Source organism: Podarcis gaigeae (genome assembly GCF_964106915.1).
Source record: "Podarcis gaigeae genome assembly, chromosome: 2".
Taxonomy (NCBI): domain Eukaryota; kingdom Metazoa; phylum Chordata; class Lepidosauria; order Squamata; family Lacertidae; genus Podarcis; species Podarcis gaigeae.
The window spans coordinates 75,926,830-75,949,182 of NC_139679.1; the positions used below are offsets into that span (position 1 = coordinate 75,926,830).

General features: G+C 46.0%; 1 protein-coding gene across 1 annotated transcript; it reads left to right on the top strand.

The window, feature by feature from the left end:
- The first annotated feature begins 822 nt into the window (after positions 1-822).
- DUSP7 (dual specificity phosphatase 7) lies at positions 823-12,766 on the top strand. Its single transcript, XM_083726642.1, has 3 exons — positions 823-1,861; positions 5,840-6,268; positions 10,216-12,766. Exons 1-3 carry the CDS (start codon positions 1,447-1,449, stop codon positions 10,521-10,523), a joined length of 1,152 nt encoding a protein of 383 aa, XP_083582768.1. The 5' UTR covers positions 823-1,446; the 3' UTR covers positions 10,524-12,766.
- Positions 12,767-22,353: the final 9,587 nt, after the last annotated feature.

Consider the following 22,353-nt stretch of genomic DNA (forward strand, 5'->3'; position numbering starts at 1 on the left):
TTATAACCTGACGTTGTGTAGAGGCGCACCGAAGCTCCCGACGGAATCCTACTATTTGTCCCACAGAGGCAAGCAAGCATGATAATCTCTGGCGGAGTTGGCTCATGGTACTAGTCCTCAAATCACATGAAAAAGAAACCTCACAGCAGCCCCAGTCTATTGATGTGGGAAGGCTGGTTATTGTCATAAATCACTTGAAGCTGAAGCGGTGGCGTTGAAATGTCTCTAGGACTAGGGACTGAGTACTTTTTTTTCTTTCCACTCCCCACAAGTATTATTATGATTCTCCCTTTCTGAGTGATAACAACTAGTCCATAAACACTGTTGCATTAAGGTAGGAACACTTTACGTGGTTCAGCCACGATCCCTTCTTATTCCTCCTTTTAAAGCGAGGCTAGGGACTTTTCAGGGGCTTTGAACTATTCTAAACAAATGTAAGGAAAAAGAAAAGCATTCCCTTCTGGTGGAATCGATTGCAGGCGCTCCTTGGACCAGATGTGAGTGAGATCCTATGGGTCCGCCGTCCGCCCCCCATTCCACAGCCCCCCTTTATTCCCAGAGGCAAATTTCACGGAGCTCAACGGGGCTTCCTATTTCAGCATCATTTAAATAAACTTGGCACACACACACTGGAGAACGGAGCAAGAAAGAAGCGTGCTTCTAAGGATGCCGAGTCAGGGAGACCGGGGGCGGGACACACGTCTTGGCTAGTTGCAAGTGGACATTTGTAGCCATCTGCCCGAGCGCAAGAGCGCCGCTTTCCCTTTAAGGCGGGCCTCTCCGCCCCGCTGGCCCCTCCCTCTGCGCCGAGTCCCGCCTCTCAGAGCATGACACGCCGATCCGATGGCGAAGCCCCTTTTTAATTGAGGCTGTCAGGCTGAGCCCGCGATGGAGCGAGCGGGGCAACGCGGCGCTTCCAGCAGCAACAGCAGCAGCAGCAGCGCCTTAAACCGAACCAAGTGAAAGCAGCCTTTCCCGGGGAGGAGGAGGAGCAGCAGCCCCGAGAGCCTGGCCAGCGCCTTCCTCGCCTCCCCCATCCCAGAAGCACGAGCAGAGCCAGGCTCTTCTCCCCCGCTCCCTCCCGCCTTCTGCTCCTGCAAGTGGAAGGAAACGTCTCTCTGCTGCGGGCGAGGAAATCGAGGGGAACGCGGACGCCGATCCGCTTGGAGCGCTTGGATCTCCAAAGCAGCGCGGGCTCCTTGGCCGGATCTCTCTCTCTCTCCCTCCCTCCCTTTAAAACAACGATCATATTTTTTTGAAACTAACTCTTTTGCTTCTTCGGTGATTTGGACAGTAGGCTGCAGAGGGCATTCCTCGCTCCCTCTCCCCCCCCCCCCTCCGCACCGCGCCAGTGATTTGTTTTCCACGCGCGGCCGCTCTCCTCCTCCGCTCCCCCCCCTGCGATTTTGCCCTCCCCCACCCTTCCCCCCCTCCCTTGCGATCCTCATGAAAAATCACATCTGGGGCAGCACCCCGCGGGCTCCCATGGCTGCGGCGATGCCGTGGAAGAGCGCGGAGTGGCTGCAGGAGGAGCTGGAGTCGAGCGGGGGCAGCTCGCTGCTGCTGCTCGACTGCCGCCCGCACGAGCTTTTCGAGTCGTCGCACATCGAGACCGCCATCAACCTGGCCATCCCGAGCCTGATGCTCCGGCGCCTCAAGAAGGGCAACCTACCCATCCGCTCCATCATCCCCAACAACGAGGACAAGGAGCGCTTCGCCAAGCGCTGCAAGGCGGACACCGTCCTGCTCTACGACGAGGCCACGGCCGAGTGGCAGCAGGACAGCGGCGCCCCCAGCTCAGTCCTCGGGCTCCTGCTGCAGAAGCTGCGCGACGACGGCTGCAAGGCGTTCTACCTGAAAGGTACCGGGGGCGCGGGACTGTGGACGGGGCTGGCAGGGAGACGGGCAGGGGTCGGATCGATTTGAGCAGCGCGGGGAAGCTCCCCACCCCGATAGCTCTGGTCTGCTAGCTAGCAGCACTCCCCCCCCATCGGAGCGACCGGCGTGGTTCCCGCCTAACAGCAATCCCACCCCCACCCCTAATCTCTCACCACCATGCAGACTGGATCCGGATCCGGATCGCAGCTTTCCCCCCCTTCCGTAGTTCCTGAGGATTCGCCTCCCGTTGTAGTGTGTTTTGGGAATGCCGCCCTTAAGAAATCAGGGATAATAATGGAAGGAAACTTCTGGTCTGCTGTTGCACTTTTCCCACCCTTTAAAGGCGATTATAGCTTTCTCGTTTTGGCGAAGGATTGTGCTCCTGCTCTTTCGCCTTTCAAAATGGTCTCATGTGCCGAGTACGGACAGATATTGGCCGCTGAACCTTCGGATTCCCCTTCTTGTTGCACCTCTTCCCGCCGGCCGGCCGCCCTTCCTCCCTCCCCGCGCGGTACAAATCTCTCGCGTGGGAGACACTATTCCCTCCCATCTCCCTTGTTCCAGCGACGGAAGGTCTTATTCCTGCCCGATTCTTCCATATCTATGAATGGGGCATAAAGGATCTATTCACCGAGTGAATCCTCCATGCCTCTTCATTCTGAAATCCGGTTTGTGAGCATCTGTTTTGGAATAGTCCCTCCTCCCTCTTCCTGACCACCATCCCTAGTTTACCCACCTGGTGTGGATCTATGATCTTCCCTCCTTAGTTGCCCTTTAGGAGATCTCCTCTATACAGACGGAGAAAATTAAATAAGGATCTAACTTCTCACACAGTAGCAACAATCTCCCCTAAAAGACTTATTTCACAACATGCGGTTATTTGAGGCCAGTAACCACAACTGTGGGAAGGGTGGGTGTATTGATCATATGCAGTTCTCCATCTCTTTTTGCACCCCCCTCCCCAAGTTTGATCTTGTGCATTGAGACTAGATCCAGGTGCTTTAGCAGTGCTTCCAGGTGTGTGTGTTTCTGGTGAAGGGTTGACTGATTGGATGTGCTTGCCTTTGGGCAATGGGTTGAATTAAATTACCTCTCTGGTGCCATTCTATGCCATGCTTCTGTTATGCCTCTCAATCTCTGAATGAAGTGCATTTTGAATTGAGATATTAGTTCACTATAAAGTCTCCATTCAGATCTCCTAAAACACCCGCCCCCCAAAAAAGAGGGGCATTGTGAAGCAGTCGAAACAGTCATTCTGAGTGAGCCTACCAGGATGAAGATAATAACTTTGCTTCCCCCAACACACACACACACACACACACACACACACCACAACACTGCTGTGGTCACTGGGCGGCAGGATTGAGGCAGGAACAGTAGGCAACACCAAATCAATATTGTCACTTGCAACAAGGCGGATGGATAGACTGGTAGATTGATTACGGGATTTCTGATGGCAGGAGGGCAGTATATGTGAGGTGCAGAGGAAGGAGGATGAAACTGTTATTGGGGATTCTGGGTCCTCTTCTTTCCTACTATAGGTTTCAGGGCTCTTTTTAGTAGCTGAACTCATTCTGCCATGTTAACTTCTTCAGCTTCTCTTGAGGACAGAAATGCACTGGTGCTTCCCATTCCTTTCTCAAGTTCCTAAATAGTTCTCATGAGGGTTCCGCGTTATTTAAACTGAATTCTGTACTCCTGGCGTCTCCCTCCTTTCTTAACTCCCCCCTAGTTCCTTTAAACTCGCATGCAATGGAGAAAAGGAGGAGTTAAGCTGCTGCTGCTTTCCCTTCGCTTCGCTTTTTTTCTGGGGCCTCAGTGGGAAATGTTTCCAATTAAAATTCCAAAATGGCTTCTCCATATTGTCTTTCTCCTTGAGGAGGGAAAAAAGGGAACCTTCTCTCTCTCCCTCTCTTCCCTTCATGAATGAATATGGCAGGGGTTGTGTATGCTGCTCAGTGACCTTGCCACAACTATGCCAAACCCCTGGAATTTCCAGGAGACTTTTCGTAATGACACTGTTTATCAGATCCATGTAATGACTGCTAAATGCCTCCTTCATGTACACGAAGGAGCAAATTAAATTTCTTCTTGTCTAATTGCTCTGTCGGAAAGAGGCGCCAAAAGAGAAATGATTAGAAGGAATGGTTTTACTCCTGACCTTTACTTGCACATTCAATAGATCCTTGAGTTTACTTAAACAATATTGGAGCAAGTTGCTCAACTCGGTGACGGGTTGTTTTCTGAGCTCTCCAGTTGTGCTGCTGTTCCAAGTGATAAGCGGCCAGCGGCCAAACACTCTATAATTTTGAAAAAGGAAACTTCTGTTCCTGTCTCCTCCTCACCCTCACTGGCCCCAGCATATCTTAATACCTTCCGCACATGTTGAGCAATATCTTTGAGACTAGATCTTACAATGCCTTCTATTTGAACTGGCTCTCCTTAATGAAGTTTTCATTGCTTGGAAATGAACTTTTGTTTTCAAGCCGAGTTGCTGTGAGAGTTGTCACATGCACACCCACCCAGCCCCGCTGCCCACGAGCGCCCCCTTTGCTTTTAGCCATTTACATGACAGGCAGTTAGTTATTCAACAGGTGAAGATTTCTTGTCACTGCATTTTCATGCTAGGAAGTGGCAGCTGCTGATTTTCTGCTCATCTTAAATGCACAGGAGCCGTCTGGGGGAGGGGGTGGGAGAAGAAAAATGGCAGGCATCATTTCTATAATTTTATTAAATGTTAATATTGCCACCCACTTTTTTCTTTCTCAAGTCAAGCATGCATGGCATATGTTAAATATGTGCTTAGGATATTCTTCCTTAAGAAGCAGGTAGTCAGCTACTAGTTTTTGTGGATTTAATTGCTTCAGACTATAGGTGAAGTGTTTTTTTCATGATTGAATGTCTCCCCTTAGCAAATAACAACAGCAGCAACAACAGCTAAGCAGCAACAACCCTACATGTAGAAAGTTAAATGTCTGGGAGAAGATTGAAGCTTACTCTTCTCCCTGATAGTCTAGTTTTCTGATATGCAGGAATTGGTTTTTAAACTGACAAACATTTCGTCATGTAATACTCATTACATCTCGAAAGATTACACTGAGGCACAGATTTCTCACCTCAGAGCATTTTCCTGGCATGGCAAAACGAAAAGGTGGAGCCATACAGCACATTTCAGTAATACTAGTGTAACTGATGTGTGATCAAGTGAAAACTGCAGCAGTCACCTGAAATTTCCTGCTGTCTTGGCACTTCTGTTGAGGCTGCCAACTTTTTTCCTGAGCCCCTGCTCCTGTGCTTCAACAGCACCTTGGTTCCTAAAACATCTCCATGCTATGAAAACTTTCACTGGCTGCTTCCCGGATATTAAATTGCTGTGTAAAGTCACACATGAACAGGCTAGGATTGTACTGTGGTGAGCTGGCAACTGTAATTACCACTGAAGAGGAGGGTGTGAAAACCGGGCACCTGCTAAGAAGTAAGTCCCATGAAACCCAGTGGGACTTACTTCCGAGTAGGCATGTATAGGATGGCAGTGCCAGTGCTTTTTTGAGCCCTTGGTTGGAATTGTAGAGTTGGAAGGGATCATTTAGTCCAACCCCCTACAATGAAGGGATACGCAGCTGTCCCAAACGGATATCGAACCTGCAACCTTGACATTATCAGCACCACACTCTTACCAACTGAGTTATCCTTCCCCTCGCACAGGGTGCAATGCTAGGAGCCATTGCCTTTCCTCCCCACGTGACTGTACACAGAGCAGCATGCTACCAATCTGGGCCTAATTCAGACCATACGCTTGAAGCAAAGAATTTAGGTAAATGGACTTTTCGGGGTGCGTTTAGCTAAGGAGGAAACAGATGGCTAAAATATGTGGCTTTTCCTGGTAACGAATAAGTATTCAGGTATTGGTAGCTTTAGGATGCAAGTGATATTAAAGTGCGCCTTCTCTTCGCCTCCGCAGGTGGATTCAACAAATTTCAGACAGAATACTCTGAGCATTGTGAAACCAATCTTGACACCTCATCTCCTACCAACTCTCCTCCTACATCTGTCCTTGGTCTCGGAGGCCTGAGGATCAGCTCCGATTGTTCGGATGGGGAATCGGACAGGGAGCCTAGCAGTGCCACGGAATCCGATGGGAGCCCGGTCCCAAGCAACCAGCCGGCCTTTCCTGTCCAGATTCTTCCCTATTTGTACCTGGGTTGTGCCAAAGATTCCACCAACTTGGATGTCTTGGGCAAGTACGGCATCAAGTACATCCTGAACGTTACTCCCAACCTCCCCAACATGTTTGAGCACGACGGAGAATTCAAGTACAAACAGATTCCCATCTCGGATCACTGGAGTCAGAATCTCTCCCAATTCTTTCCCGAGGCCATTGCTTTCATTGGTAGGTGTTGGACATCCTGTTCTCGGCGGACCAGCCCCTTTAGCAATCAGTAGTTTTCCATAACTAGTCCTGGGGGTTCAGTACCTGCTCACTGTTAGGTTCCATGCAATACATGTTACACCTCCTAATTTTGGTAGCTAGTGATTGTGCCAGCGTCAGACACTGATTTTCCCTACTTCAGACTTTACTTCAAAATCAAAAAGCTTTGCTTCAGGTGGCTGTGGTGGAACAGTTTTAAAGATGGCTTGTTTTTTGTCTGGGGCTTCAGGGCTGTGCCCTAAACTATAATTTCCACCTTTGTGGGCATTATATTTGCCACGAAACTAAGTTACATTGCAGAGATTTTAAATGTTGTTTAACAAACTACATGCTGGTGTTTTGAGACTGAAATCTTGTAAACTCTTACCTGGGAGTTAGTTCCATTGAAGTCCCTGGGGATTCTGGCTAAGTAGACACATGTAGGGTTGCCCTGTAAATGGTCTATTTTTGTTTAAATGTTATGATACTATATGTCCCTGGTTTCTATTCATGCTGTTTATGAGTAAATTTGAGGGTCCAATAACTTTGAAAACGGAATACCTTTTTGAAAGCTCCTTTGTGTTTTGGGAAGTAGATAAAGCAGGAATTTTTAAGCTTTAGACTTTGGGGGAAGACTTTTCACAAGGAAGTATCTGCTAAGCATCTGTTGTGGAACCCCCTGTGTGCTGCAAATGCTTACAGACATGTTCTGCAGTGCGTACACAGCGAGTATTGCCTATTGGCCCCGACCATCACCATGTGCCACCTGAGAACCAGGATCCACTTACCCATTGGAGGCAAGCTGCGGCAATAGTCTCCTGGCAGCGTTGCCAGGCAGTGAGGGGGCAGTGAGGCTGTGGGTGGGTGGAACCTGAGCATCCCACCCCTGCCTCTCCCTTCTCACTGAGTGACAGTGCTGCTGCAGCAGCTCTGCCTCACCTGGCAAACCACTCCTTCTGACACCTTTCCCTAGGACAAAGATGGGGAATGGCTGGACTGCCGGACACTGCTTGATTCCAGCTAGCAAGGCTGATGGATGGGGTTGGTAGTCCAAAACATCTGAAGGGCCAGAAACTCTCCATCCTTGCCTTGGGGGGCACACACCACTTACCTGCTCCAGGAGATGGCAGGGGAAGATCAGTAGAACTGGGCAATCTGCCTTTCAGAGAAAGCTGCCTGCCATTCCTAGCCTTCACATCATTGTGAACCCCAAAATTTAATGGGACACATTTAGAAAACCACTGAGAAAAAGAAAGATCTGTTTTGCTCATGTTGTGTATGTTCCTTGATTCCTAAAGATAAAGCTAAACATGTGAGCAAAGATGAAAGTTCTGTGTTAGAAACACGTTCAAATTACCTCTGGCTGCTGAAGTCATAAAATGATGGGTGTGCATGTGTGAAGTAGCTAGGCCCTGAACAGGAGTTTATGATTGCTATTTGGAGAGAAAATCCCTATGCTGATCATAACCCCTAAAGGACCTAAAACTTATTTTATTTAAAACTTTGGATCCTGCCCGTCAGCATTTCTGCTTCCATGGCAGCTCACAGATGCTATGAGAATGGGCATATCTAAATAAATTAAATTCAGCCAATTAATATGGCAAGAATGAGCAAGATAAAAACACAGTCATTTAGGGAGTGCCTTCTCTGTTATGAACATGCCTGTTCACAAATGTCATCTTCAGAAGTCCTTCTTTCAATGCACTTGGCTTCTAAGGTGAGGCAGATGACAATTGGAAAAAAGGGTCTTTTCAGTTGTGGCACCCTGCCTTTGTAGTATTCTCCCCAGGGAGAAAACTTTACTGTCTCTTCAGCACCAGAGAAATAACATTTTTATTGACATTTTTATTGGGGTTTTTTTTTAATGCCCACATTGGTCTCAAGAAGTATGTAGGACATTATTGGCATTGCATTTTGAATTGTGCTTGGAAACACAGTGTCCAAATGGATCCTTTCTAGGATTGTTCTAGCTTTCCAGAATTGTTTTTGTGATGCAGGAATAGATATATGGCTGCCAGATAATGGCTCATATTTACCTAACAAATTTGTGTGCCCTAAAGTTGAAAATACAACAGTCCAGGAGTTTGTTTCTGGCTAAGTCAGAATGCACACCCACTACTCAGAATATACCCACTGAAATAATTGAACTAAAGTTAGTTATGACTAAACCTGCCTGTCCACTGATTTCAGTAGGTGTACTGCAAATATGACTTAGGTAATTGGATACAAACCAGAGAGCTGTTTCGTTGAGATAGTGGACAAGTTCTGGTCTGCTTGACTGCACTGTAGGCTTGAAAACCTCAGTGCTGCTAAAGTTGCTTGCTTCTGTTCTGTGTTCTCTAAACCAGTATACTCTGGGGAAAAGTACAAGCTTAGTTAGTTTGTACTTAGTTTGTACTGCCCCAAAACCTCAATATGAAAAAGTCTATTTCTTCTATTGCTCTTATCAGTAGATCATTTTGCTTTTGCTTAAAGGCATGTGAGGGGAGCATGGTATTTAGATACCGGCTCAGTCAAAAAAACATCCCTTCTGTGCAAACCACACTCTGCTTTGGTTTTTATGACAGGAAATGCTTACCTCATTCATTCACTATAAGACTAAATAGAGGGGGAAAGAACCAGTGTTCAAATAGGACACCAGAAGACCTCTGGGGAATTTATTTTGCTTGAAAAGAGGCTGTGTTAGAGCAGTCTTTGTCACCTGGCACTGCTTCGTGACTTCTACAATAATGCGGGCTAAGAAGTCAAACTTGTTCATTCTTTATTTCCCTGCTATCATTGGCTATCTCATCTTTCCGTCTCTGGCTAAGGTAGTTAGGCTGTAAACTTTTCCGGGCTTAACAGCCAAGCCTTAACATGTACTTTTGAAGTAAGTCTCTTTGGCATCAGTGGAATGTAGTTCTGCATAAATGTGCTTTAGGGCTGTGTGGCCTTTGTTATGGGTCAACATGCATATTCACTGTGCAGTGGTGTGTGTGTGTGTAAGTCCTTCTGAGTTCAGCGGGGTTTAATCCCAGAGAAACAAACATAGGATTGCAGCCTCAAACTGACTGCTGTGGGAAGAGACACTGGCCTGTGTCAGTTAGGTGTAGGTATGTACCTTAAATACATGCTGCAGTCAGTCACCGATAGTATTTTTAGCTTGTGAAAGCTGTTTGTGTCTGCCACTAAACAGCATCTCACCTTCCTTTCCCTGCTGCTGTCTGCTTGAATATAATTATTAATCGATGATAACTTTGTGTGTGGAGCTCTGCTGCTATATTGCTTCCAAAAAAATGCCCCACAACTATTTAGCAAGCTTCAGTTTTTCAGCAGCATCTGAAGCTGATTCCGAAAATAAAAGGGACCTCAAAAAGTTAGCAGATTTGGCCTTAGTGGTTGTATTTTGACACATGTCAGTGCTGCCAAGTTTGACTAGTTGCAGCTGGGCACCTAGCTGTTGCTTAATACCAGAATTAAATTTGAAGCGAGAATGGCCTGAACTATGTCTTAAGAAGAGTCAGGGAACTCCAGAGACAGAACTACAATTCTGTCTTCCTTCCTCAAGAGACTTGCTTCCTTATCTTCTCCGTTTTATGACACTTCCATGCTTACATCATCTTTATGTGCCAAGATTTAATGAGCTAATATTTGTAAACTGTTCTGACTACACAGTGCTGATTGCCACTGTTCACGCAACTAGTCATCATGTGAGACTTGAGGAAAGCATATAGTTGTGAGGAAATACAAAGAATTGTGGGTGAAAACTACCAGCTATCCAGCAATACATGGATATTGAAATCCATGTATTATGATGATGATGAATAACAAATCCATTGCAATAATTGACCTAAGCTGTTTGATGTGGGCTTCCATCTCGCCCTGGTTTAAAGAGAGGCAGCTTCTTGTGGTCCAGCATATTCAACCTCTCCCTTTTTTGTCTCTTGCAGATGAGGCCCGTTCTAAGAAATGTGGCATTCTGGTTCACTGCCTAGCCGGCATCAGCAGGTCTGTAACGGTAACTGTTGCCTATTTAATGCAAAAGCTCAACTTGTCTCTCAATGATGCCTATGACTTTGTAAAAAGGAAAAAGTCCAACATTTCTCCAAACTTTAACTTCATGGGCCAGCTCCTGGACTTTGAAAGGACTTTGGGGCTCAACAGCCCATGTGACAACCGCTCCCCCACCGAACAGCTCTACTTCACCACTCCAACCAATCACAACTTGTTTCCACTGAACACTTTGGAGTCTACATGAAGTGGATTTTCTCTGGGGGACACCCCCCCAAAGCCTTGAATCGCTTCTCTTTGAGCATTTCAAATCCATTAAGCGGAAAGTCTTTCCAGCCAGCCTTGAAAGAACTGGTTTCTCCAAGCAGAGCTGTCTGAATTGCTGCTTTACTGAAAAGGCTTGTGCCATTTATTAGTATTCTGATGCTAAATCAAAATGGGTTCGGAGGAGTTACCTTATCAGAGTTACTTAATGTGGGGGATGGCCTGGCATTCTGAACACAGCTGTTACTGGCAATAGCTGCTTTCCTGGGTGTGTAGAGACTGACATGATACACACCGCACACACATGCAAACACACACACACATGTATTACACACGCACACGTTAAGAACGACTTGTGTGTGTTTGCTCGGTGTGGAAAGCAAAGGAGACTCATGCACTTGGCAACATTGATCAATAAGTGTTGGCCTGAGACTGTTGTTTTAAAACCCAGTTTACTTTTTTTTTTTTTTTAAAGAAAAGGAGGTAATCTTTACTCCTTCTTGGGTTCAAGCTCTTTTTAAATATGTATGTACCTGACAGTTTGTACAGACAAGGTTGCAAAACCAGTATTTTATTCTGTTCTTGTTCGAGTTCATGTTTTTAGATAAAAGACGAGGAGAAAAAAATCAAAATGTTTCTATTGACCAAATGCATTTTGCACACTTTGTAAAGCCTTGATATATTCTGGCATGTTACTGGGTACTTGGGAGTGAGAGAGCGAGAAAGTGAGTGAGAGAGAGAGAGAGAGAGAGAGAGAGGAGGGCACCTGTTGCTGCTGCTTGTTAGCATCCGGTTGGCGTTTTCTTGACTTGTGAGGGCCAGTTGGTGATAATACCACTCTCTGCCATGCCCACATTCACAATCTCTTCTGCACTGAATCAGCCAAGGTGACTAAGCGCCATTGTGCTTTCTTAAAAACACCACCTTTTGCCAAAAAAACAACTCGCCCCTACCCTACACCCATTGCCCTCTGGCCCCAGTTTGATGCTACCTGAGTCTCCTCCATCTGAGCTGGTAGAGGCATGTTTTGAGGCTCTTAGCTGCTCTGCGCAGCATATTATGACTGTTAACATCACCCAGCTGGCCTGAAATCATTCCAGTTTCTGAAGCAATGAAAATACTTTCAATGATGTTGGCATTTATCCAGCGCACTTAATTCTGTGTCTCTGTGTGTGTGAATTTGTGTGTGAATTTGTGTGTGTGTGTAGGGAGGAGCGCAGCTGAGAGGTGTGAGAAGAATCAGCTGATTCTGCTATTTTAAAAGACTTGAGCAGAGCAGAGACATTTTGGTGCGTAACCAGTGGACAACTCTCATACAAACCACAGGAGGGCATGGAATTATGCTGTTCAGAAAAGGGGCATGGAAACGTGGATTTTTTTCTTTAGCCCATTTGAGCTCTCTGGTGAACTTTTTTCCTGGGTAACTTCTTTGCTGTGCCTTCTACAACAAGAAGACTTGTTTATATTTCTCACTAATGTATTATACTGGAAGAGGGAGAAGTGGTGCTTATTCCCCCCACCCCCAGGAAGAGGGCATGACGGGCATGGGAAAACTTCCTTGCCTGCAATGTAGCCCCTCCCTTCTTCTCATCTCCCTTTCCACTTTCACTCTCAAAGTAACTTTTTAAAAGCCACGGAGTCCCCCCTCCTCAAAATATTCAGTTTTATACTCCCCTCCCCAATAAATAAATCTCTATGTGGAAGAATGTTTTAATGCTGTTGCATCACAGAACTGGTATGTGTGTGTGTGTGTGTGTATTTTATTTTTTAAAGAAACATTACCAGAATATCGGAATGATTTTTGTCTTTTTTGTTGTTGGTGGTTTTGTTCATTTTTGTTCCTTTTTTATGTTAGCAATGTTGGGGTTGCTGGGTCGTCGGGGCAGGAAGCGTGGAGTGCTTTGTGTGTGGATGAGCAAGCAAATGCGGAATCTCCTAACTGAATCTTACCTCAAGGAGGAATTTTTATTTTTTCAGGGATTTAGACAGTGCATCTGTATCTTGTTAAGCTGGTTTGTATAAAGGCTTCCTGTGCCAATGGTGGTCTTTTTTAAAATAAAGAAAGAAAAAAGAAAGATGCATCCTCTTCGTATAAATGAGAATTTGTTAGCGAGGGACAGTTTTGCTTTCTGTGTTTATGAAGGAAAAATGTGTGACCCTATATATCCTGAACCCAATATTGGGACTTTGTTTATATTGCAAATAAATATTATTTTTTCTTTAAAACCATGTCTCTGTGTCACAAATGCCACTCTGGCTTTCTGCCTCTTTATTCCTTTTGCCTTTAATACACTGCTTTGACCGTGACCGGTGTTTGCTGGTTGGTGTTTGCATGGCATTTGGTTCCATGCGCCGTTTATAATTTTGACAGTCCTGTGGTGAAAGTCTGGGGGGAAAGGGGCTGGATTAAACCTAAAAAAGCATAAAGAACCATTCTGAAAGACTTGACCTCATCTCACTGGCTGAGAACGCGCTGGTTGGCAGGAGTCGTGTGTCGCAGGTTTCTGTTTATTGGGATCCTGCCAGCTACTTCAATGGCGGATATGGATGGCCTACATCTGTAAATCAGCCAGAGCGTAGATTTTAAGATGTTTGACACCTAAAATTTACACATGAGTTAATAGGACCTTTTGGGGCAGCTGGCACCTTGGTTAATCCTGCTTTTCTGGTGCCTGATCTTTACAGACATGCTGAGTTCCTGACAGGAATCAGCTTTCTTGAAAGTAATGGTTGCTCTTGAACTATGACAGGGCCATGTCTCCCTTTGCTTCATTTGGCAGGGTGAGTTTTATTTTGAATGTCACCTGGGAATCGGACTGGGATGAAGGGCGGCTTAAGTCCTTGTCAAGGCTTTATCTGCCCGCCTTATGTGCTGATTCCTGTCAGAAACGCTGTGAACACCCTGTGAACACCTTACACTCTAATTTAACTGTTGGAATTGACAAAATGACGGCCACTTTGCTCCCTACTTCGTTCCCTGCCGGTGGAGGTTTGGTGCTGACTTTGGAGGGAAAAGGCAGCTATTTCCACTGCATTTTTAGGCTGGGAAAAGGTCTATGCCTATTAACTTTTTCTGCTTTCTATCCCAGCTCCTGCCAACCTAGCAGTTTGAAAGCATGCCAGTGCAAGTAGATAAATAGGTCCCGCTGTGGCGGGAAGGTAAACGGCGTTTCCGTGCCATCTGGCACTTGCCACGGTCCTTCATTCGCCAGTAGCGGTTTCATCATGCTGGCCAGCTGGAGCAGAAGCAGGCAAGGGGCATCTAACAAATTAAGGATACAAAATAGTAAACAACGGACCAGTGCCTGGATGCAGTGGTGGGATGGATATGGGAAAACAAGATAAGCTTGAATCTTAGAAAGGTGAAGGCACTGTGGCTGAGAAATTGTTTGCACACTCTCTGAATGAGGACATACACAATCTGCAGGTGCTTATGGATCCAGCTTTGGCTACACCTGCTATGACAGTTTCTGGACTAGGACAGCTTGATCACAGTAGCTGCTTGTAAACTTACAGCATCACACACATTCATTGAGGGAGTTAGTGTTTGGACAGGTGGTGAGAATTTTAACACACAAATGACAGCCTTTGTTTTGTTTTTTAAAAAGGGAATCTAGATTTCAGTTTCTTCCAGAGGTGGTAAAAGTCCCCCAGCATTTGTTCAGGCAGTCTGGATTTCTGGCTTCCTATTTGGCTAGTTGTATACCATAATAAGTTTACATGGTAAGCAAATGTGAAATGGTCATTTGTGTAGCCTCTGTGTAACATGGGAAGGGTAGCAGTCAGTCAACCTGAGGGTGGAAATAAGAATAAATAAGTGGGTGCCCCTGGATATAGCTGCTCCAAACAAGCCTCACCACCCAGCTAGAAACATGATTATTTCAAAAAAGATAGTGTAATTCTGTTTGTTCTAAGGCCCAGTCTGAAACTCAAGAATAGGATGTGTTTTTTCTGAGGGGGGAGCTGGAGTGTTGACCATTTCCCACATTGAGGATGCTTCCAGATTGCCACAGTTTTGTGGGAGGGATTCAGTCACATACTGGAAATTAAGGTTTGCACAATTAAAGTGTATAAAAGCACTCAGGTGTAACAAATTCACATAAAACACACCACCCATTAGGCTTGTTGCATTTAGAACAGTGATGAGGAAATATACTAACAAGTGTGGGATACAAATAAATGGATGGGAATATATATAACCTTCCCACAAATAAATCAGGACGATGAATGCTCATTGGCACATAACCCCCACACAAATAAAATGGATGCTCAATACAGACCATATTTAATCTAAACCACATAAGAAAATCAGGATAAATGTTCGATAGACAGGTGTTCTGGAGGAACCCAGCATGTTATACAGCAGCACATGTGCCTTCTATCTTGAGGACATTGCAACGGTAGTTCCTAAAAAAATTCTTTGACTAGTTTGGAGGATGAATTTAGCATTCTAGATGAAGGATCTTTTAACGCATACATCATTTTATATTAATGTTTGATCTCCAGGGATTATTCTAAAGTCGTATATAAAATAATTTAATTTCACACAAATGTTAACACTGGTTCACTATCCTGCAGTGTGGCTGTGCTTAAAGGACTGGCGACTGTGTGCGTGCAAAACTGATTCACCACAGGCAGCTTAGCGCACAGATGTATTTTGAAGGATGAAAACCAATGAGCAGAGGAGGGTAAACTACTTCCATGCCTTTCTTGCTATATTACAAAATACAGGGGTTTTGAGGACGCTTTCAAAAAGCACATATTAGTACAAACATATATTTCCAGCTGGTCTCACTGGCTGTAGTAAGACTGCTTTCTCTCCTCAATCAGGTATGCTTCCCTGGTTTTTGCTTGACATCCTTGGACAGGATTCAGTTTAATAATAGCATTTAGCATCAACTGTGTGTAAGAGTGTTTCTTTCCCCCTCACAGTAGCTTGTGTCTTTCTGGAACAGTACAGCAGCTATTTTTAGCTCTCTAACTGGAAGAAATAAGCATAAACTTAACATTCTGTGCGAGAGAGGCTGCATCACTTCAGAATGGCTTGATCTGAAGAGGACCCTGCAATAACCACCATGTTACACGTTTGCTGTGCTTGTGACTCAAAGGAAAGGATTTTTGACGTGGCTAGATCTCATTCAGGATCCTTACCTTTGGAATTGAGTGGTATTGCCCTAGCCGTCACAGGAAAGAGCGCTTTGTGGCCCTGGTTTTTCTGGCCTACGGTAGCCAGCCAAGCTGCATGAATGACCCACCTCTGTCTGAGTGTCCCTCACTGTGTAGGAATTGCTGGTATTGTGAATGTTTTGTGTATACGTGTTGCCATGTTTAGTGAGAAGGAAGCTTGTTGGGGAGGGGCGGAGAGAAACGCAATAAAGGCTGAAGCAGGAAAAATGGGGGTTGGTAGCTGAGAGATGGGGAACAGAAAAGTGGGTAAGAGAAGAGAGGGTGATGGAGCTGAGGCCTTGGCGACACTGGGACCTATTAATGGGTGGGATATTTTCTGCAGGGTGGGTGAGTTTTCCTTATGGGGGTAAAATGAGGTTGAGCGAGGGCTGCTCAATTTACCCCTGAGAAGAGGAAGTGAAATTTTGCACGCTTAAGTCACTCCTGGGAAATATGACATGGGCCTTGAAGGCTAAAAGAGGGTTTGCAGGATTTCTGGCTGCGGTACTTCAGTTTTCATTAAATCAGGACATTTCATGTGTTATTGATTATGTGTTGGAGGCCTTTTACTGTTCATGCTTGCTAATGTCAGGCTGGGCCTCGGACACTTGTTGGATAGTCAGGTGGGTGGGTTAGAGATTTATTTATTTAAATTGTTAATATTGATCCTGATTTTGCATTGGATTCTGTTATTGCAGTACTAAGTGTGACTTGTTGATGATGCCTTATTTGTTTTTATATTTTGGCAACAATTGTTTTTAACTGTGTTCCGTTTTGATATTTGTGTAACACGAGTCTCATTGGGCACGGCCTACCATCCAAAAGCGGCATATAAATTAAATTAAACTAAACTAATAAAAAACAGCCTAAACCTATAATGGTGCAGAGAGGAGGAAAGAGAGTGAAGATTATATGGGGCAACTAGAGAAAAGGTGATGATGGGATGCAGAGGAGCTTATTTGTGAGGAAAGAAAAAAACGAAAGGGTGGCTGAGAAATGAGGGTAAGGAGAGACCAATGGGGCAGGAGAAAAGAGAAATGCAGTAAACATGCAATAGTATTTGTTGAGAAGTAGTCTGTCTCGGTAGCTGGCATGCTATAGCTTACTATTTGACATGGAAGTCGGCTTTTGCCAATATCTGACACCAATAGATGACGCAGCCTGACATGCAGTAGCATTCAGAATTGGAATTCTCTGAAAGCTGACATGGTGGCAGTCACTATTTGAGCGTTTCCAACATGCAGAAGCATCTAGCTATTTGACATGTAACACAGAAATGTTGATTGCCAAAACATGACTTTGAGCCTGCCTTCCACGTTGTAGCTGTAGCTGAGGGGAAACGAATACTGTATAGGAAGTACAATCTTAATATGAACACTACATTTCAATTCTTGGTTTTCTAAGGTAGCAGGCCTGGTTTCCTCCACCTCCCACACACACGCACACATTTGTAGCCTTGAAAACATGAGAGCATGTAAATAGTTCTGCTAATCAACACATTGTATTTATAGGAGACTGGCACATGCTTGTTGTGAAGTGCTGCACGTGAAGGTGCTGGATTGAGATCACAGGCCCTCTTGGTTACTTTGAGGCTTCTTCCCCCTTGCCCCCCCTCCCAGCTTTGCTTGGTAGACAGGGACATGGCTGAAAACACCATAAATAGACCCGTGTTGGGCTACTGTTGGAAGAGTGGTCATGCGGCAGTCTTAGGCTATGTACAAACCATACATTTACAGTACATGACTTCCCCCAAAGAATCTTGGGAGCTGTAGTTTGTTAAGGGTGCTTGAAATTCTAACCCTGTGAGGCACGAACTACAGTACCCATGATTCTTTGGGGGAAGCCATGACTCTTAAAGTGCTATAAATGTGCCTTAAATGTTTGGTATGTATGCAGCTATGCTTTTCAGATGTGATGCAAGCCAGAGGCGGAGGCTGACAGGATGTGGGATTGCAATTCCTGTTCCTCTGCAGTTCCCCTGAAATTGATCTTGCACATCTCTTTCCTGTGAAGTCCTCTGCATGTCAGGTCCACTTCTTAGGGCATATCTGCTCCTGATTTGACACTAGTTGACAGCTATTTTACCCACCCAGCTTCTGGCAACGTAGAACCATATGACAGGCAGAAATTCAATAGTTGAAGCTTTGATCACATCATTGTCGTCATCATCATCATCATCATCATCATCATCATTCTATTGTATGCCACACAACAGTGAGTCTCTATGGTAGAAAAAAGCAGTGGCTGTTGAATTTCTGCCTCTCGTGGAGACACGTCTGAAAAATATATGGCAAACTCTCTTTGTGCAGGAAAATGTGCTTGAGAAAATGAGGATTGCAAAGTGTGGGTTTTGAACACCTTCCTCTGAATAGACAACACCATCATACACTTATATAACAGTAGTCAAATTCTGGAGTTGATGTGTAGACATTTTGAAGATGGGGAAAATCAGCCTGAACTGCATGTGGGTGACACGCGCCTTGTATGAGGGGATCTGGTCTGCAGAATTAAGAAGTGGGCCCTGCTCTTAGGCAGACAGAGATGGCTGCCTCAGGTGGTTGATTTTAACTATGAAAGGGCAGGAAACTCTTAGGCTACATGTGCATTTAAAGCACATGATTTTCCCCAGAGAATGATGGGGATTGTAGTTTGTTAAGGGTGCTGGGAATTATAGCTCCTTGAGAAGCAACTACAGTTTCTGGGATTCTTTGGGGTAAGTCATATGCTTTAAATGTATGGGGTATATGCAGACTGAGTTTGTTTTGGCAGTATTTGAGGTCCCATGGAATGGTGCACATGGGATTTTTGGTCTTAGCAATCCAGATAGTCTGGTCATCTTTGGGGTGCTTTTTTGGGGAGGGCACACCATTTCCTGTTCTGTCTCAGCCAGCCCTGATAGTATAAGGACTACCTAATTTCTCTTGTTTCCAGTTTTTCAGCTCTCCAGGAACCTGTATGTCTCACCTACAATAAGCATGGAAACAGACCTGGATAACAGCCAGTTCTTGTGTTTTTTAGTGATAGGGAATCAGAGTCATTCTTGTGCTTCTTGTTTTCTGCAGGCCTCGGGGCAACCTGATACCTGCCTAGCACCCAGTAGCACCCAGCATGGTGGGGCAGCACTGTGGAGCTGGTCTCCCAACACCAGTGTCACTACCGCTTGACTGGCTGGTGCAGAGAGAGGGACAGGGCATCAGTGAAATTGGATCCATGTTTTAAACTGTGGCCAGATACAGACTTCATGGCATCACTCTCAAGCAAAAAAACAACAACAAAACCTCTCTCTCCCCACTCCTTCCCATTGCTCTGATGAAGAGTGCGGGAGAACTCTTAAAACCTGAGCACTATTTTGTGATATTTTAATTGGCTTAATAAATTGTATCCTCCCTAGAAGAGGGCATGTGTTACAGTGAGACCTGGAGACTGACCTCCTGTGTTGTGGGTGGGTTGGATTGGTCAGACACAACACCCAAATGGTAGGTCCCTTGATGTTGGCTTCAATCTGGCCAATGGGGCGCAGTCTAAATGGATCGAGGGACCTATGCATGTTACCCAGAGCTTCCTCTTTTGGCTCATGCATTCGGAACAAGCTAGCAGCGTGTCCTCTGTGCAGCCAAGAGACTTACCTTCAGTGGATCGTCTTGGTGATTTCTCTCCGTTATTCTTTCCCTTTTGTTAATCCCTTCGTTAATTTCCCCCTTTTCAGTTGTCTTCTCCCCCCCCCCTTCTCCTTCTCTTTTCTGAGCGCTCCCGGTTGAGGAGCTTGCCGCCCCGCTCTTATAGCGGCTGGTGTCCCTGTAATTTGGCTGTGGTTGCAGCTTTGGAGTTTTTTCAGCCAACGTGACTTGGGCAATTTGCGTTTGTCGCTCTCTGGGTGCTTTCGTGCTTTGACTAATTTTGCTGCATCGAGAGTTCCCTCCTCGTTGCAATATTGATTTCCATGTGCCCTTTTGAGGAAAGGCTGGTTGGGTATTTGTTTGCGGGCGGAAAACCCCCTTCTTTTCATTCCGGCCTAGGTCCACGAAAGTTCAAAATCAAAAATCAGTGAGAGAGATGCCTGATATAGCCAGGAAAAAGATCAGGAAGGAACTAGTGTTGAGAAGGATGGCTGGACCATTTGAGTGCCCTCCTTACTCAGATTTACACCTTTCGCCGTTGGGTGTGGTGCCCCTGGGGAATTTCATTTAATTCACAATTTATCTTACCCACGAATTGAATCAGAGTTTGTCCCCATTGCTTTCCATGCAATGGAGCAGAAGGAATCAAGGCGTCTGGCACAGACTTCCATGCCGGGGACAGTCTGGTTTGCAAGAAGCCCTTGTCATCTGCTGATGTATCTGTTCCAGTTCCTTTGCAAGTTCCTCCCCTGGGCTCAGCTTGCCATCCCTGCAGGGACCCCCACTGGCCAAGGATCCCTGGCACAGTCTCTGGATTGACCTGTGCACCACGTCAAGAAGCGGCTGGGAACCGTAGCACGTGTCATCCTTGCCTTTGCTCCTCTGAGGTTCCAGCGTGCTTTCGGATATCTGAACGTCATGGAACGGGATTTGGTCCCCAAAGAGACATTCCATCCACCCATCAGGCAAAGGGAACAAAAGGAAAAAGGACGGTGTTACTCTAGAGGAGGAACTCTCCTGGGCTGAGCTTCTCCAGAAAGAACTACCGGATGAAGATGATCCCAAGGACCTGACTTATGAGTCTACCATCTCTGAGATGGACAGCGAAGAATACAAATCTCAGAACGACACCGATGTTAATTTGGAGGTGGAGAAGAAAGATTGATTTTTGATGCTGAAGGAAGACCCAGCTCAGCAGGAGGATCCAAGGAAGGAAAATGGTGCAGGGGAGGAGGCCCTGGACCCCCACTGCTCCAGGGACGGGAGTGAGCAGCCAGACAAGGAGGTGCCTGACAGTGGCGGGGACAGCCCGGGCACGAATCCCACCAGCCCTGCTCCGGAGAGCAGAATGCTCCTGCCATCCTGCGACCCCAGTGCTGAGATGACCTCCAGTGACAACCCCCAGGACCAATGGGTGAATGTGAGCAGCGAATAACGGCAATTGTCTCCTTTCCTGGCTGAGATTGGCACTGCAACATAGCAAGGTGACCATTTCCGACTGTCTGCCCCCTTCCAGCAACCGGATGCCCTCTTTTTGATACGGAAATGTCTTCTCTCTTTTTTGAATTTGCAATAAAGCCTTAATTTTTCACAAAAAAAATAAAATTATCTTACCCACAGAGTACATCAGTAAATGATGCTATCCCTCCTGAGTTGTGTTCTGTCAGGTATGCCACCTTCGACCAAGCGGTCAAGCTGATCAGGAGCTTTGGGAAGTGTGAGGTGGAATCTGCGTTCCACTTACTTCCTGTCCATCCACTTGATTTTAAGTTGCTTGGCTTCCAACTGGATGGAGCGTATTATGTGGATAAGGCCATGCCAATGGGCTGCTCTATACCTCCGTGCCAGCGGGGTTAAGGGATTGGTTACAGGTGTGAGTGGTTGGTAGCGAGCATGGTGCTTGTGTGGCGGATAGGCATTGGTTCAGGTGATAGGGATGGGAGAGAGGTCTCGCCATCCCTATGTGAAGGGTATTCCGTTAAGGAATCCAGGGACTCAACTGGTTTGGTCAACCCCCAAGAGGGGGTTGTGCCCGTGCCTGAGTCCAGGGGGGCATCTGGGTGGTGAACATAGTCTGTTCCCAGCTTTTCGCCTACCCAAGTGTTCACCCTTGGCTGACCTACGCTGGTGCCCTGGGTCAGTGCTGCCTGCAAGGGTGCAGGGAGCCAGTCGAACCAGAGCCTATGCAACCACTCACCTTCTGTAATCAATAAAGTTGTGGCCTAAATTCTGCCAAAAAACAAACCTAAACTTTGAGTCAAGTGTGAATTTACTTAGGGGGGAGGTCTCTGGATCTGAACCTGCAAATGTATTCCACTAAGAATTTTTTTTTTTTTTCATTTGTGCAACCAGCATGGCATTCTTTCTATCTGGGAGTAATTTGCTGGCCTCCTTACCTGGCCTGGCCTGACCCTGCCTAGCCTATAAGAGATAATAGGATAACAGCCCAAGGTGGTTTGACTGCAAAGCAATTCCCTGGTCCTGGAAAGGAGCCACAGAGAACACAATCTAAAGTGAAAACTCATTCTAGCCAGTGACACTTATTTTCTTTCCCACAAGGCTTCCTCCTCTAATCCCAGTATAATTAGTCACTGTGGCATCCAATGGGGCAAATGTAACTTCTCATTCAGAAATCCCCATTTCTTTCATCCAGAGAACCCGCCCCTCGCTTTCACTGGGGTTATTATGGGGCTCCCTACCCACCTTACCAACTTGTTCCCTGTGCCCTTCACCTCTTGCCTGCCTGCCTGCCACGGATGTTTTGAAAAGGTTTGTCTCCTTCCTTCCTCGACGTTATTCTCACCGACTCCCTGGTACCTTTTAAGCTTACGATACGCTGCTTTGTTGTCTCCCCTCCCAGCGTCACTCTTTGATTTCGCAGCCCCAATATGACATCCTAATCTTAGCTCCCTTCAGGATGTTGGAGGAGATGATTGTCAAGATAGCTCCTGGCAGCGAGCAGATCGTGAGGAAGGCAGGCTGTGCTACGTGAGGGTGACGGGCAGCCCTCCATTCCTCTCCTTGCCCTCC